This window comes from Lycorma delicatula, chromosome 2 (genome assembly GCF_047948215.1).
Source record: "Lycorma delicatula isolate Av1 chromosome 2, ASM4794821v1, whole genome shotgun sequence".
In the NCBI taxonomy this organism is placed as follows: Eukaryota; Metazoa; Arthropoda; class Insecta; order Hemiptera; family Fulgoridae; genus Lycorma; species Lycorma delicatula.
Genome location: NC_134456.1, coordinates 185,820,374 through 185,835,269, shown reverse-complemented (window position 1 = coordinate 185,835,269; position 14,896 = coordinate 185,820,374). Strand labels below are relative to the sequence as shown.

Below are 14,896 nucleotides of genomic sequence, written 5' to 3'. Positions count from 1 at the left end.
TCGGACCAACACAAGGAGCAGACCAAGAAGAAGAAAAAAATAGAATAAGTTCACTGGCCGACCCAACATAGGACCTCCTGAAGCAGCAGGCCTGGCCAGCCTGCCTTGAGATCCGCTGAGTGTAGATGCCACCTTCTTGCCCCCAGACTGCTGAAATTCAAGCAGCCTGGCCAGCAACCTGACCAACAGCAGAAACCCCTGTGGTGAAGACAGTTGAATGATCAACTTGGCCACACTAGCAAAAAACAATTGAAGCCGACCTGACACTGTGGGACTCTGAAAGCACCTCTGCTATACTGTAGTGGGGACCCAACTACCACTGTGTCCAAGATCTATATTTTGTATCTTTCAGGACAACTAAAATATAAATAATTATAAAATATTTTTGGTAATTTTGTGACTTGTAGGCAACCTACCTTATTATTGAATAAAATAAAACAATAAACTAAACATAAACACAATTACTAACCGACATTGCAGAATTTTGCTCCAGATGTGCGAGGAAATGGAATGAAAGTGTCTTGGAAGCTACTATATACAGTTGATCGATCAAGTAAAGAAGTGCTAGATACTTGTCTCAAGAATGATGCTTCACCTTCTTCACTTCTAGACAGCTGAAACAATATATTATTAGTCAGTTACCTACTTTAAAAACAAGCTATAATTCTGAATAGCAATACAGATTTATATAAATTTATTGGTTTTGTGGTACAATTGTTTCAGTTCTTAACCAAGTTGTTTTTCTTAAAATTCTATATATGTAACATACTAAAGAACCCTGAATAATTCAAACTATTTATTCACATTTTGGTTTCCTTTAAACTTCTTGAAAGAGACAGCCTCTTGTCTAAAATCTTAATAGCACAAATGAATGGTAAAACAGAAGCCTAATTATTTTCAGAAACTGTTATTGTTTCTCAAATGCCTGAATTCTAGCTGTTATCATAAATGGATCATAAAATAAATGAGAATTGTGAAATCCTTTTAATCTTTTAAATTTTTTTAGGTTCGCTCTTGACCATTCAGACCGCTGTCCAACCTGCGGTGTGGAGGAAACTCTTTACCATGTCTTCTACTGTTATATGAGGTTCCACGATGCACAGAGTTGCATGCTGGATGCCCTAGGTCGGGTGGAAATGTTCAGACCTGAGGATTTTCAGCAGATAATGCTTCAGGGTGTGAAGCAGTGGAATATTATTGCAAATTATAATAGAAAAGTTTTAGAAGAACTTAGAAACACAGAAAAACCTCGTAGGAGATGGCGAGCATTGGCACAGCCTGCAAGGGAATGAGGCGTCGGAAGGTGCTGGGTTGGACAGATCTGTGGCTGAGTGCCTTGGAGGCCCTTTTGAGGATGACGGGGGTTGCTTTGGTGCAGTGAGGCTGTGGACACTCCACTCCCGGTGTCTGAGGGCGTTGCTCACGTCTTTAGTGATTATGGCTGACAGTCGTGTGGAGAAGTAATAAGTTGGTAAGTAGTTGAGTTCGTGTGAGTTAGATAGTGGGTGTGAGTTTGTGTACCATGGGTGAGATTACGGAAATTTAATTAACAGCTGAGCTTGATGAAAATGTGGCCAAAGTGAAGGTGCCCAAAGTTCATACCCCCTGGACAGACTGTGGATGCCAGTTTTTACATGAATGTGCTTAACAGGGTGCGCAAACACATCCTCCGTGTGCAGCCAGACATCGCCGATTCTTGGAAGCTTCACCATGACAATGCACCGTGCCATATGGCACTGCTGCTGAGGGAGTTTCTGGCCAAGCACAGGGATGCCATGTTGCCTCATCCCCTCTACAGTCCAGCCAGATCTGGCACCGCTGGACTTCTTCCTCTTTCCTCGGCTCAAGCTGGACCTCAAGGGAAACCAATACAGCTCTATAGAAGATGTCCAAGGGACTGTGATGGCATCTCTGAAGGGGATCCTGGAAAGCGAGTTCCAGAAGGTGTACGCGCAGTAGGAATCGCATTATACGCATTATGTTGAAGTACAAGGGTGCTATTTTGAGGACTACTAAGGATTTGTACAGATTAGTTCAATAAAAATTTTTTAATTAATTCAGTCCTACTACTTTTTGATCCCACCCTGTATATATTATTAACAAAAATAAACCTAAAAAATCTAAAATAAAATTTACTTCTTTGAAAGAAAAGTCTTAAAAAGTAAAAATTAACAATTTAAATATTTTTCTTTAAATTTCATCTTTTGTGAAATCAGTGCCAAATGAATTGAGAAAAAAGTAAATCAGCAGTTACTTTTAATCTCACACTAAATTCTAAAAGTAAAAAAAAAAAGTAAATAAAAAATAACAACACAACAGTAATAAAATAAAAATATAAATAAAACTAATATTTAAATAAAATGCAATTTTACTAAATTATTATAATTTTCCTGGTATAAAGTATATCCAGAAAGTTAAGTTCTGTTTCTAAGTATTGCTGTTTTAGCACTACAATTGAATTCTATACAAACTTGCTGAGTCATCTGATATGTAAGGAAGGAACTGATGCCATTCTTATTTACTAGCCTAGTCTGCACACTTCTTAGTGCAAGTCTATAATGTTAATGGAAATTGTGACATCAACATTTGCATCTTGATTCTCTTAAACATTCAGTCTGTGAACAGTTTCTTGAATGCAAGGAACATTAAACCAGTTAACAGAGAACATGGCAATCATTTTGCTCTCTGTCATATGACTCTGACGTATGATTTTTTGATCCACATAATCAGTGAGGATAAGAAATGAGTACCAAATGTAATGCCTAAAACAAAAAACAATTTGTGAAATCTCAACACACTTTGTTCCCACTTTATGCACAGTGTTTTGGTTAAAAAAAGGAGCTTTGCTTGTCGACTTCTTGCTCTGAGGCTGTACAAAAAAGACAACTTTCAATCAACCCAATAAGAGATGCTCCCTAACCACACATATTCCTGATTTACTTGATCATCAGATCAAATACTTAAGATTATCAGATATATAATAGTTGAATAAATTTATCAACATTTATTTGAAAGAAATTTTTAGATGGCAAAAACTGTAGCATTGAAGAAAATGAAGATGGTTTGAGAAGTACCTAAATACTTTCTTTCAGAATGAAACAAAGAAAGTTTTAAAATACAAGAATTAATGCATTTCAATGAAGGGAGATCCACTATAAAATAAAGGTTAAATTTTATGTTGTAGATAAAAAGGATATAAACAATTTACAATTTAACCAGTCTCATACTTATATAAAGACAGATAGATATGTACAAGCATAAAGCTAAAAATCACTTCTTTAGTTTTCAGGGTTGATCTCATTTCAGTTTTGAATTTTTGGTGGTGTCAAAAAACTCTTTCTTTTCATACAAAAAAAAAACTCATAAATTTTAGAAGTCATACAGTAGAAAACTTAGGAACAAGATTTATCCCTTTTCATTAGTGATTGGTGTTATTTATGATCGTGATATTGGTAATAAGAGGAAATAGTCCAATTTACTCTGTAACAATATAGAAAATATAAAAAACACATAATTTTTTTTTACATATATGGCTTTGGAAATTCAAAAAATTAATGGAACTGATGCTTCTATTACTATACTCGCTGAAGACCATTATTCTTCAAAAACTTCTTCACTGAATGGCTAAAATGTAATTAATAATTGCTAACAAATGATAGCACACTAGCTGATAACAAATAATTGGGTACCGCACACAAAAGTTACAACAAAGATTTAGGAGTGTAAGATTGCCAATAACAATATGATAAAAATGAATTTTTGTAAAAAACAGATGAAGAAATGATTAATAACCTGTTCTAATGTTGTAACTAATTGTCGTAAGCATGGTTCTAAGCACGATCGGTTTTTACGAACTCTTTGTTGTGCAGTCTGTTTTAATACCTGTAACAAAAATAATCCAAAATTATATTCTAAAAACTTAAATAGATTAGTTTAACAGTTATAAATGCATTTTTAGATGATACTCTTTTTAACTCTCATGCTGATCCAAGTTGATAGATCAGTGAGGTCTGTCCCTCATTGTTATACTGATCTATCAATTACAAGTTTACTTTTTAGTCAACTATACAATCAATATAACCACAGAAGATTTAGAAATTAAAAAAAAGTAAGACTAAAAAAGAAAAGTTGGATACTAAGAGTAATAATAAAGGTTTCTTCTTCATTTACAGGTTAGGCATTATGGCTGTTCCAGCTTCTTTCCATCTCTTTCTCAGTCTAACCAAACTTCTTCTTCCAACTGGTCTATAATTAAAGAGCCTGCAGGGGTATACTACCATCTACCATCCTTTCCAAACATTCCTTCCACCTTTCTCTATACTATACCTTCTCAACTGCAGTTTCCCCTTTATCCAACCTGTCTCTTATCAGCCTATTTCTAAGTTTGCTTTTTAGAGTTGGACATTTCACTTATCGTAAGAACCTCATTTCAGCAGCTTCAACTCTTCTTAAACTCTTTTTCCTTAGAACCTACATCTCACTACCACACAAAAGAATCGGTACTGCCATCATGTCATACAAACTGAGCCGAGTATCTCTTTGGGCTTTCCATCAAAATGTTCTGTTCATGAAGCCACACACTGACTGAAACTTACTAATTTTTCTTGATATTTCCATTAATAAATTTATAAACACAGATTAATATATTGCTGAATCATTCTTGAACATGATTTTGGTAGCACTACAAAATATATAACACTTTAGGTAGAATAATACATTATTACATCAATAGTGATCATGGAACAGAGAGAAGGTCTAACATTTGAAATCAATAAACCATTCTAAACTGGATCTATTGGAAGAGAATAGTCACTTTGATAAAATTCAGTACCAAAATAAGCAATTAATACAAACAAACAGGTGTAATAAAAGTAATAATGGAGTAATTAAATATTAATACAAATAGCCAACTTAATATTCTCTCTCTTCTAGCAAAGCAGACAATAAAAATTCACAACTTGTTTCCATACTGAATAGAATCAGTGTACATAATACATTGTTTCACAACAAGGGTACATTAAACTTTGCAGATTGGCATTCTATTGTGCGTTTCCAGTGCTACCACCATAACAGAGTAGTATACTTCTAGCTTCTTTTTTAAACCCAGTATGATACAAAATATTCTTTGAAACAAAACTTAAATAATCAATTACTCAGAAAAATACATACTGATTGTATAACTTTACTAGTCGGGTCTCTATAATCCAATAAATATTCTCTGTATAATACTCAAAAATAGACTGGTATAGTGGTGGGAGGTTCATGTCACAATATTTTACTCTCCAAGAAGAAAAACAATAAACTGTCAATGTCTCAGGGTCTCTATGTCTTACAGCAGTATGATTCATTAGTGCATAATAAATCATCGTTATTTTTTATTTTTTTGAGTTATTGGATAATTTTCTTATTCTTTAGTTTGGATTGCACATTTTGATGTGAAATTGATTGTAGATGAAGAAGTAAAAAACTTCTAATGAATTTGCTGAAAAACTGCTGAAAGGATAAAATTGCTGAAAAACTCATCAATGTTCTGACAATCTGACTTTAGATGTTAATACCTAGCTAGCTGATGAAGAAGATGAAAATAATCAATTCATGACAGAAGATGAAATCATCACAAATGTTGCACAAAGTGAAGCTGATGATAACAGGGAGGCCCAAAATGTCGACCCTGAACCTACTCACACAGTCTGTCATTCCAGCGCCATGGAGACTATTGCAACATCAATTAAGTTGGTGGAAGAAAATAGTGCTGCTACAGCTTGTGAACTTCTAACTTTGAAACAATTACAGGAGACAGCTATAAAATTATTTTTTCAAACAAAAAAACTATAGACAATTGACAGTTTTCTCCTCAGTTGTAACAAGTACTGCATCCTTTATATAAGTATGCCTACTGTTTAATACTGTTTACAATAGCTGTATGTTATGAGTTAACTGTTGAACTATGCATATCAAATATTCAGTGTTTTAATAAGAAACTGTAAGTTTTAACCTTAATTTTAGCTTCGTCTAACTTGTTTTTGGGAAAAATAAAGCGGTCTATTGTAATTTTGACGAGTTTGATTTATATTATATAGCTTTCCAGTAATCCAGTGTTTTCAGTAATCAGCATTACTTTGGTTTGATATTTGTTAGATTAATAAGATTCCATTGTACTAGAATTATGACTGCCATTAATAATATTATGCCAAATGATTAACTAATAGTTTCTTAGAAACAATATAAAAAATAAAGCCAAATGCATGCTTTTTATTTAAATACATTCAATGCTAAGCAGCTGCAGGCGTGTGGTCTATGCTTACATGCAACCTGCTGGTCATGCACATATGTGTAGTAGAATAGCGGCTCTTCTACCTCTACTACTATTGGGGGTAAGCATGTTACTGTTAACTCAGTATCATATGTTAGCACATCAGGAATATTTATATTTTGTTACTGTGCAGTTTGTTTGTAGTTATATTGAACTGGCTTGATTCCAGTTTTAAAATTCTTGGTGGAATTTTAAATTTGAGTGAACTTGCACTTTTGAAACGATAGATTTATAATAAATAATTTATTTTTTAAATTATGTAAATTTCAGTTATTATTAATTAGACAATTATGTTTTACTTTCACTTTATAATTATATATTGATACTATTATTTTCATTTTAAATTAATATTTTTGGTGATTATTTACAACCTTTATAATGAAATGTATCTACATAAATATTTCTAATTTTATTATTATTCTTTTAAATAAAAACATTAAAATAAATAATGTATTATTTCTTTATGTGTTTAAAGCATAAATAGTATAGTTACTTTACTTGCTTGTCAGATCTATTCTAAAACATTCAGACGAATTTACGTATAAACTATTTTCATGTTGTAAACAAGTTAGATGACGGATGAAAATAAATTGAAAATTAATCTGATACACAAAAATGAAATAAAAGTTCTAAATCAGTTTCTGACATATGGGATAAATTTAGGATTTATTGCAAGTAAATTTAACATAACATTTTTATAAGTAAAACCCACAAACTTAGGTCTTTCTTTCTTTTTTTTTAAAATGAAGAAAAAAGTTATTTTTATTAAATTAAAAGATTAGAAAATTAGCTAGCATAAATTGCCAGCATGAATAAATAACAAGTCTATGAATAATCTCAATCACGTGCAAGCAAGTATTCATGTGTGAGCAAGTGTTCAGCACAAATGGTATAAATCCAGTGCTTTTTCATTTCCTGTGCTAGCGTGCAGTGATGTTTTTCAAATAGTCTACGTTGATAACTAGTATTCTTAAAAACAAAAAATAGTTTAAAAAAAATTCAGCATGGAGGGTTAATTAAAAAGTCAGCAATGAATGACTAAGTTAATCAGTAAGTACAAAGACTGTTTTTTTTTTCAACTTCCAATGGGTTATAAAAAAATGCATACTGACATAACAAAATGATTTTATTACTCAAAGTTGAGTAGTACCTAACTTATTTTTCTACATAACTGTCAAAACGATTCAGGCATTTTTCATATCAAGACACCAGCTTTCCGATGCCCTCTTTAAAGAAGTTTGCCACCAGTGAGGAAAAGTACATTGACAACCTCCTGAAGTTCTTTGCTGGTGGCAAAGTGATGTCTGCCCAACCATGCCTTCAATTCTCATAAGATGAAAATTGCTAGGTGCTAGGTCTGGATTATATGATGGATGATCAAAAACTTCCCACTTGAATTGTTTGAGAAGGTCTTGTGTCATGTTGGCACAATGTGGTCGTGCATTGTCGTATATCAAAACCACACCAGACGAGAGCATGCCTCTTTATTTGTTTTGGATCGCTCTGTGACGGAGACGTAAAGATTCACAATAAACTTCCTTTGTTATTGTTGTCCTCTGCTCCATAAAGTCCACCAACACACCTTTATGGTCTCAAAAAACTGAAACCATTGTTTTCTTGTTGCTCAGTGTCTGTTTGAACTTTTATGGTTTGTTTGGAAAAGTGTACATCCACTACTTAAGACTGTTCTTTGGTTTCTGGATTGTCATACTGGATCCAAGGCTCATCGCCTGTAACAATAGACTTTAAAAACTTTTCCCCCCTCATTATCATAATGCAAGAAAAACATTAAGGTTGACACCATTCGCTGTGTTTTGTGATTGTCACTCAACATTTTTGGGACCCAATGTGCACACAGTTTCCAGTATCCTACGTCTTTAGTCACAATTGTGTATAAAGAAAACATTGAAATTTCTGCAGAAAGCTCACTTATTGTAAACCTCTGTTAGTCATGGACAAAATCATCAACACGCTCAACATGGTGTACAGCGGCAACAGACTTGCATCCTTGCCCACCTTTGTCTTGGATGTCCATTTGTCCTTTAAATTTCCTACACCATTCCTGTACGCTACCATCACTCATAAAGTTTTCACCATACATTAAGCTAATTCTGCGATGGATTTCAGCAGCTGCATTCTTCTGCTTGCAAAAAACATATCACACTTCGCAACTCAGACTTGGTGGGAGCATCGATTGTAGCGGCCATGTTCAATTGCTTATAGCTCGCCTCAGACTGATGCAATGGAAGAAGTTGTGGTGAGGGGGCAGTGCAATCGCATGACATGCTGACCTTGCTCTAGCCTATTTCTTGTTTACTTAAATGCACGATCGAAGGTTTAAAAAAAAAACAGCCCTCGTAAATACGGCTACAGACAATTTTCTTATCAGAATGTGTGATGAATGTTATATGTTAGGTGTTGTCCATAATGTTTAAGTGACATGACATAAATCACAAGTCATTACCAAAAAATGTTACAGACATTCTTAACAATATCAAGCATTATGCCAGTCTTAACAAGAAAGTGAATAAGATATTTCTTCCTGTAGCCTTTTTTATAAAGTTACACATAGGGTGTCTGGGCTTTGTTTCTTTTTCCTGTTTAGCCTCCGTTAACTACCGTTTAGATAATTCTTCAGAGGATGAATGAGGATGATATGTATGAGTGTAAATGAAGTGTAGTCTTGTACATTCTCAGTTCGACCGTACAGGGTGTCTGGGCTAAAGAGATCCAAAAGTAACAGCTTCTATTAAGAGAAGCACTTAATACAATTTAATTTTTTTTTTTTTTTTAATAAACACAACTCGCTTCGTTTTAATGTAGGTTACTCCAGTTCAATGAGTGCACCTTTTGTAGCTTGACAGATGTCTAGACAATAATCTAACTCTTGCCAAGTGTTTTAGGAACATCAGCAACATTATTAGCTTCAATTATTAGCATAGCTTCAACAATTCTCTGTTTTAAATCATACAAATCTTTCAACGTTTCTTTGGTATATACAATTTTTAATAAATCTCGAAGCAAAAAAGTCCATAGGAATGATATCTGGAAATTTAATTGGCCGTGCATTTTTTTTCTCTACCTCCTACATTCCGAGCTGGATACTGGAGGATTAAGCTTAGCACAGCTCAGGAGGTTGTCTTTTATCTCAAATGGGCCCTCCCGTCCGCCAGCAGTACGTCCAGTATGAGAGGTCAGCTCGCTGGTTTTGATATTTTATTTTTGCCTGCCTTCAAATGAGGTGGCCAAGCCCAACTATGTCGTTCTTGGGCCTCACGCCTCTACCATGTATGCTCCCTAGATAGAGAGCACTGTGGCAAGGTCTGGGTCTTTTCTTTCCTGCAACAGGTTTTGGGAATCGCCCTTCTTCTACAGTGTGTGTGTGTGTTATTGAGGGCTATCCCTTACTCCTCGCCATTTCATCCTCCCTGCCCTTCTGCTGCAGGATTTGTGTAGTAAGCCCTGCAATGGCTTTAAAATTCTCCTCGTTGTTCAGCATGGTTTCAATTAAAGTATCAGTTGTGAAAGGTCCGGTTATTTGAGTGCACTGACAACGGTTGTCTTCTCATTGTTGACAGTCGAACATGACATGTTCAGGAGTGTCTGTTTCTCCACAGTAATGGCAGAGGTCATTTTCTGCCCTTCTACTTCTGTATAGGTATACCTTGAACACACCATATCCTGTCAGTACTTGGGTCAACCAATAGTTCAGTTCTCCGAACTTACGGTTGACCCACAGATCAATCTGCGTTATAAGGCGATGAGTCCATCGCCCTGTTGAAGATTGGTTCCATAGCCCTTGCCACTCCTGTAACATTCGTCTCTGTGCCTCAGTCTTGTCCATTCCTTCTTCTACATTCTTCCTCATATGGGCCATCTGTTGAAGAGGATGCATGCCAGCTAAAACTAGTGTAGCCTCAGTTGAAACCGAGGAGTACGCGGAGACTTCTCGTAGAGTGATCCGTCGCTGCACTCCTTCTAGTACACGCCTATGCTTACCTATCTCTACGGCCTTCCCCCATACTGACAACCCACAGGGTTGTATGGAGTTGATAACGTAGCCATAGAGCTTCTTTTAGCTCGTCCTGGGACCTGTAACGTTTACGTTTTCTAGTAGTCTGCTGAGAGCTCGCACTGTCTCTCCAGCTTTGCCTGACACTTGTTTCACATGTGACGAGAACAACCTTCTGTGGTCCAGCCATATGAGCCAACTGAAAAAGTAGTAAGTAGTAAGAACCAACTCAAGCTAAGTATCTGGGTATTCCCAGGTACTTAGCTGTTTCGACCTGGGTAATTAAGGTGTCATCAATCCTTATCAGTATGGCCGGTAGAGGCCGTCGTCCAGCTAAGCAGACGAAGGTCATTTTGGCACCAGAGAGTGCTAGACCCTTGTCCAACAACCGCATCTGTATTCGCCTTACGGCCTTGTTAGCCGTCGTTGTCACTTCTTCAACTGTTCTTTCTGAGACCACGAGAGTGAGGTCATCTGCAAAAGCTACTGGAATCAGTCCCTCAGGTAGTTGGAAGGCGGAGGACATTGTGGCCATGCAGTTGGACCTCCTCATCCGATCCAACATCTGGGAAAAGTGTTGTTCAAGAACATGGAAACATCTTAAAGAAAGTGTGGAGGAGCAACATCTTGTTCGAAACTGAAGCCTGCAGAAATTTGAGGAACAGCAAGGTTCTTAAGCATGTAAGGTATGAGTGTCCTACCTCAGTGGGTAAAATGAAAAAAAGGACCAATGACACCATTTTTGTGCAGTTCTAACTAGATATTGACTTTTTGGTGTCCCTTTCTTTTTTATTACTCTATGGGGGTTTTCAGTACCTCAAATACAACTTTGTCTGTTAACTTTTCTGCAAATATTACAGAAAAGTGGACACTTTAGTCACAGTTGTGTGCAAAATGTCAATTGTGTGCACAATTGTGTGGACAAAATCATCAAGACACTCAACCAGGTGTAGAGTAGTGACAGACTTGCATCCTTGCCCACCTTCATCATGGACATCCATTTGCCCTTCTTTAAATTTCCTACACCATTCCCATATACTATCATCACTCATAAAGTTTTCACCATACACTAAGCTCATTTTGTATAGATTTCAGCAGCGCTACATCCTTCTGCATGCAGAAAACCTATCACACTTCCCAACTCACACTTGGTGGGAGCATCAATCGACAGTGGCCTCATCACTAAATAACAACATAAAATTAGAATTGTTTTTGACATACTGCATTACCTCTGCAGCAAACTGATGTAAGAGATGATCATTTGTCTTTAATATGATGAAGGAATTCTAACTTGTACACTCGCAAATGGAGACACTTATGAACAATGTCATGAACAGTAGAATGAGGAATTAGCAGTTTGTAACTAGCCCTCCTAAATTGATTTTCCAGGACTGGCAGTAAATGCATCATGTACGATCCACATCTTGTCACTAAATGAAACTTTTGAATGATTTTCAGTTTGTGAAACCAAGCTACAAGTTGTATCTCCTGAAGAATACACTTAAATGTAGGACTGATATTCAATTCAGTTCATATAAGCAGTTTAACACATGTAACTCCAAAAAATCTGCTAACCAAAGCATGCACTGAACCTTCTGCTGCGAGGTCCACATCTCAACTGACTACAATTGTATTGTGAGTCAGCTTGCCTGGCATGCATATTTGAGAGTAAACAGAACAAATCTTGGAGATATTTCCTGTCAATAGAAACTATGTCTAGGAGATTATGACAACTGGCTTTCTAAATAGGGTCCATTACTTTTGGATATCTTCAGCCTGGACACACTGTATATTATGCTGTTGAATATTAACATGCCAAGTACACAAAGTGACATCTTCATTCTATACCAGTAGGATTAATAGCCAACTCATTACTTTATGACAACCAGGTATGACTTTCAACATTAGGGAATTTACATGAATCACAACTATAAGAAACAGTATAATAATGTAAAAAAACAGATTAATGCACTCTTTCTGTTGTGTAACAATGCAATACATACACTGCCTCCATTCAGCCAGAAATTTATAAAATGTAGGGTTCCATACCAGCAATTTCTAAAATTTAGACATAAAGGTGAAATAAATTATACTTTGCTGATCTAATGAATTATTCTGACAATTTTGCTTGAATTTTTATAATTTCATGTAACTAATTAAAATATTTCATCACATCATTTGAAAACCTAAATAAAATTTTTCATAAAAATTTGTATTTTTCACAGTAAAGCAGCTATTAAAGTTACTTATCTGAAACAAAATAATTCTGGTAGTGAAAAAATGTTTGCTTTCCAAAAATTCAAGGTAAAATTTTTTGTTCTAAAAAATTAACTAACTTCTCATTCTTTTTTTTGCATATATCATTATTATATGATGTTTGATCAAAAAATACATGGAATTTCCGTTTTTCTCAAAAAAATTTTATTTACTCATCAATATTGATTTTGTCATCTTCAAAGTTCTCCTTTACAGATATAATACATTTGTGCCAACAATTTTTCCAATCTTCAAAGCACCACTGGAATGCAATTTCTGGTACAATGTTTAGCACCTTCAGCGATTCTGTCTATTTCTTCAATGTTGGCAAAAATGTCATCTTTCATGGTTTTTTTCAGCTAGGGAACTAGGAAGAAATCACACGGAGCCACGGTCAATGAATATGGAGGCTGAAGCATCATAATGGTGTTGTTTTTGGTCAAAAATTCACAAACAAGCAGTGAAGTGTGAGCAGGTGGATTATTGTGGTGCAATTGCCATAAATTGTTTCACCACAAATCCATACATTTTCTTCAGATTCTTCACACAAATGGTGTAAAACTTCCAGGTAGTAGTAATTCTTATTGACTCTCTGATAATGAATCGACGACTGTCCATAATTATTTTCTTCACTTTTTCAATGTTGTCATTGGTTGTCGCCCTGGGACATCCAGGGCGCTCATCATCTTCATTGTCTTATGGCCCTCTTGGAAATGTATGTACTAATTGTATCTTGTTTTATTCAAAGAAGAATCATTAAAAGCAACATTCAACATTTTCAATGCGATGCTACACTTTATTCCATTCTTAATCAAAATTTAATGCAAATTCTCTGTTCTATTTTTTCCACAAGTTAAAAATCACTGACCACACCGAAACACATGTAACCTTTTCAACAGCCAATACATTAAGCATCCAATATGTAAACCAATGTAAACATATGTTAGGGACAATAGTTCCAAGAAAACAAAAAAAAAAAGATTGACAAATGGATTTATTCAGTCTGGGAAATTTAAAAGATTTTCATATTTTTTTTTTTATCAAATCTCCTAAAATTTTACATCTATGGCATTTTTTAAGAACTGATGGTGAAACAAAAGGTATGCGAACTAAGTATATATAATCAAATTATCACTACATTTGAGCTATCTACATGGATTACTGCTGTTTACTGTGCTTCTCCTCCTATAAGCACTTATTTTCTGCTTTACATTATCTGACCCAATATTACAGCTCTGACACATTCAGTGCTTATGCCTTAAATACAAGCAACAATAACTGCTTCCTCAGAGAAAAATTATGCATAAACAATATGGCCAGTTCCTGTGATAAGTATTCAAGTTGTCAATTACAGAGTCAAATGCATTTTAGTGACTTTGACCTCCACATACTAATGTGCACCACTACACATGATAAGAAACCACTACACTCTGTTATCTTCCTTCAATGTTTGGTAAAAAAAAAGTGGTCCAACATTTTTCCATTTTCCTAAGTATTTCTAGTATGGAATGTTTAGAATACAATTATAAGATTATCAAGATTAATATAAATATTGTATCAAGTCACCTATAATACTTGTAGTAAATACATAAAGCAATATAACCAGAAAATTATACATAAAAAAGGATTTACTTTGGAGTTAGAGCAGCAGTTCCAATATAAAAATAGTAAATTACTTAACTTATAGGACATAATTGATGAAGGTCTTGTAGATACAATGCTGTCCTTCATTGACATCATTTGTATTCACTTCCTACAAACTGATTTCTGCTCATAAAATTTTATATGATATTTTTATATATCAAATACCAATTTTAAAACTATGTTTGACATAAATGTTTCTTACATTTGATTGTGATCTTGTTTAGGTTTTATTCTTAGTTTAAGAGTAGTAGTTCATTTACTATAATTTATGATAGTTTTAGTTTTGTAGTATATTCAGACATTGAAAAGTTGGTCTTCTACAAGACTGTTATCACTGTTTACTTTCTTACAGTAATGCATCTAAGCAAAGACACTGACTTTATTGTTGGATTTTTTTCATTAGCAAGCAAGATAAATTATCAATGCTATTAATGAAAATATATTTACTAGAGATAGATCAATTTCATAAGAATTTTGTGTCAATTCTGTTAAAAGAACCCATAGCTACATCATAGAAGGGACTGTGTGCAACTGAATGACTGAAACTAAATTAATAAAAGAGTTTGGTGCTAGGAGTTAATTATCAAAATGATGCTTTACTGCAGCAACAGAGCCAAAGCATTTAAATTGTGACAGAAAAGGAGATGTAAGATGAAAAAAGATTCACATTC

At 34.7% G+C, this 14,896-nt stretch overlaps 1 protein-coding gene across 1 annotated transcript in view; it reads right to left on the bottom strand.

Moving 5' to 3' along the window:
- Wdr59 (WD repeat domain 59) overlaps positions 1-14,896 on the bottom strand; it is a 153,299-nt gene that overhangs the window by 56,892 nt on the left and 81,511 nt on the right. The window contains exons 12-13 of the mRNA XM_075356849.1: positions 3,793-3,882; positions 470-614 (exon numbers count right to left, since the gene is read on the bottom strand). Of these exons, the coding sequence (XP_075212964.1) occupies positions 470-614; positions 3,793-3,882 (235 nt within the window). The remainder of the gene's footprint in view (positions 1-469; positions 615-3,792; positions 3,883-14,896) is intronic.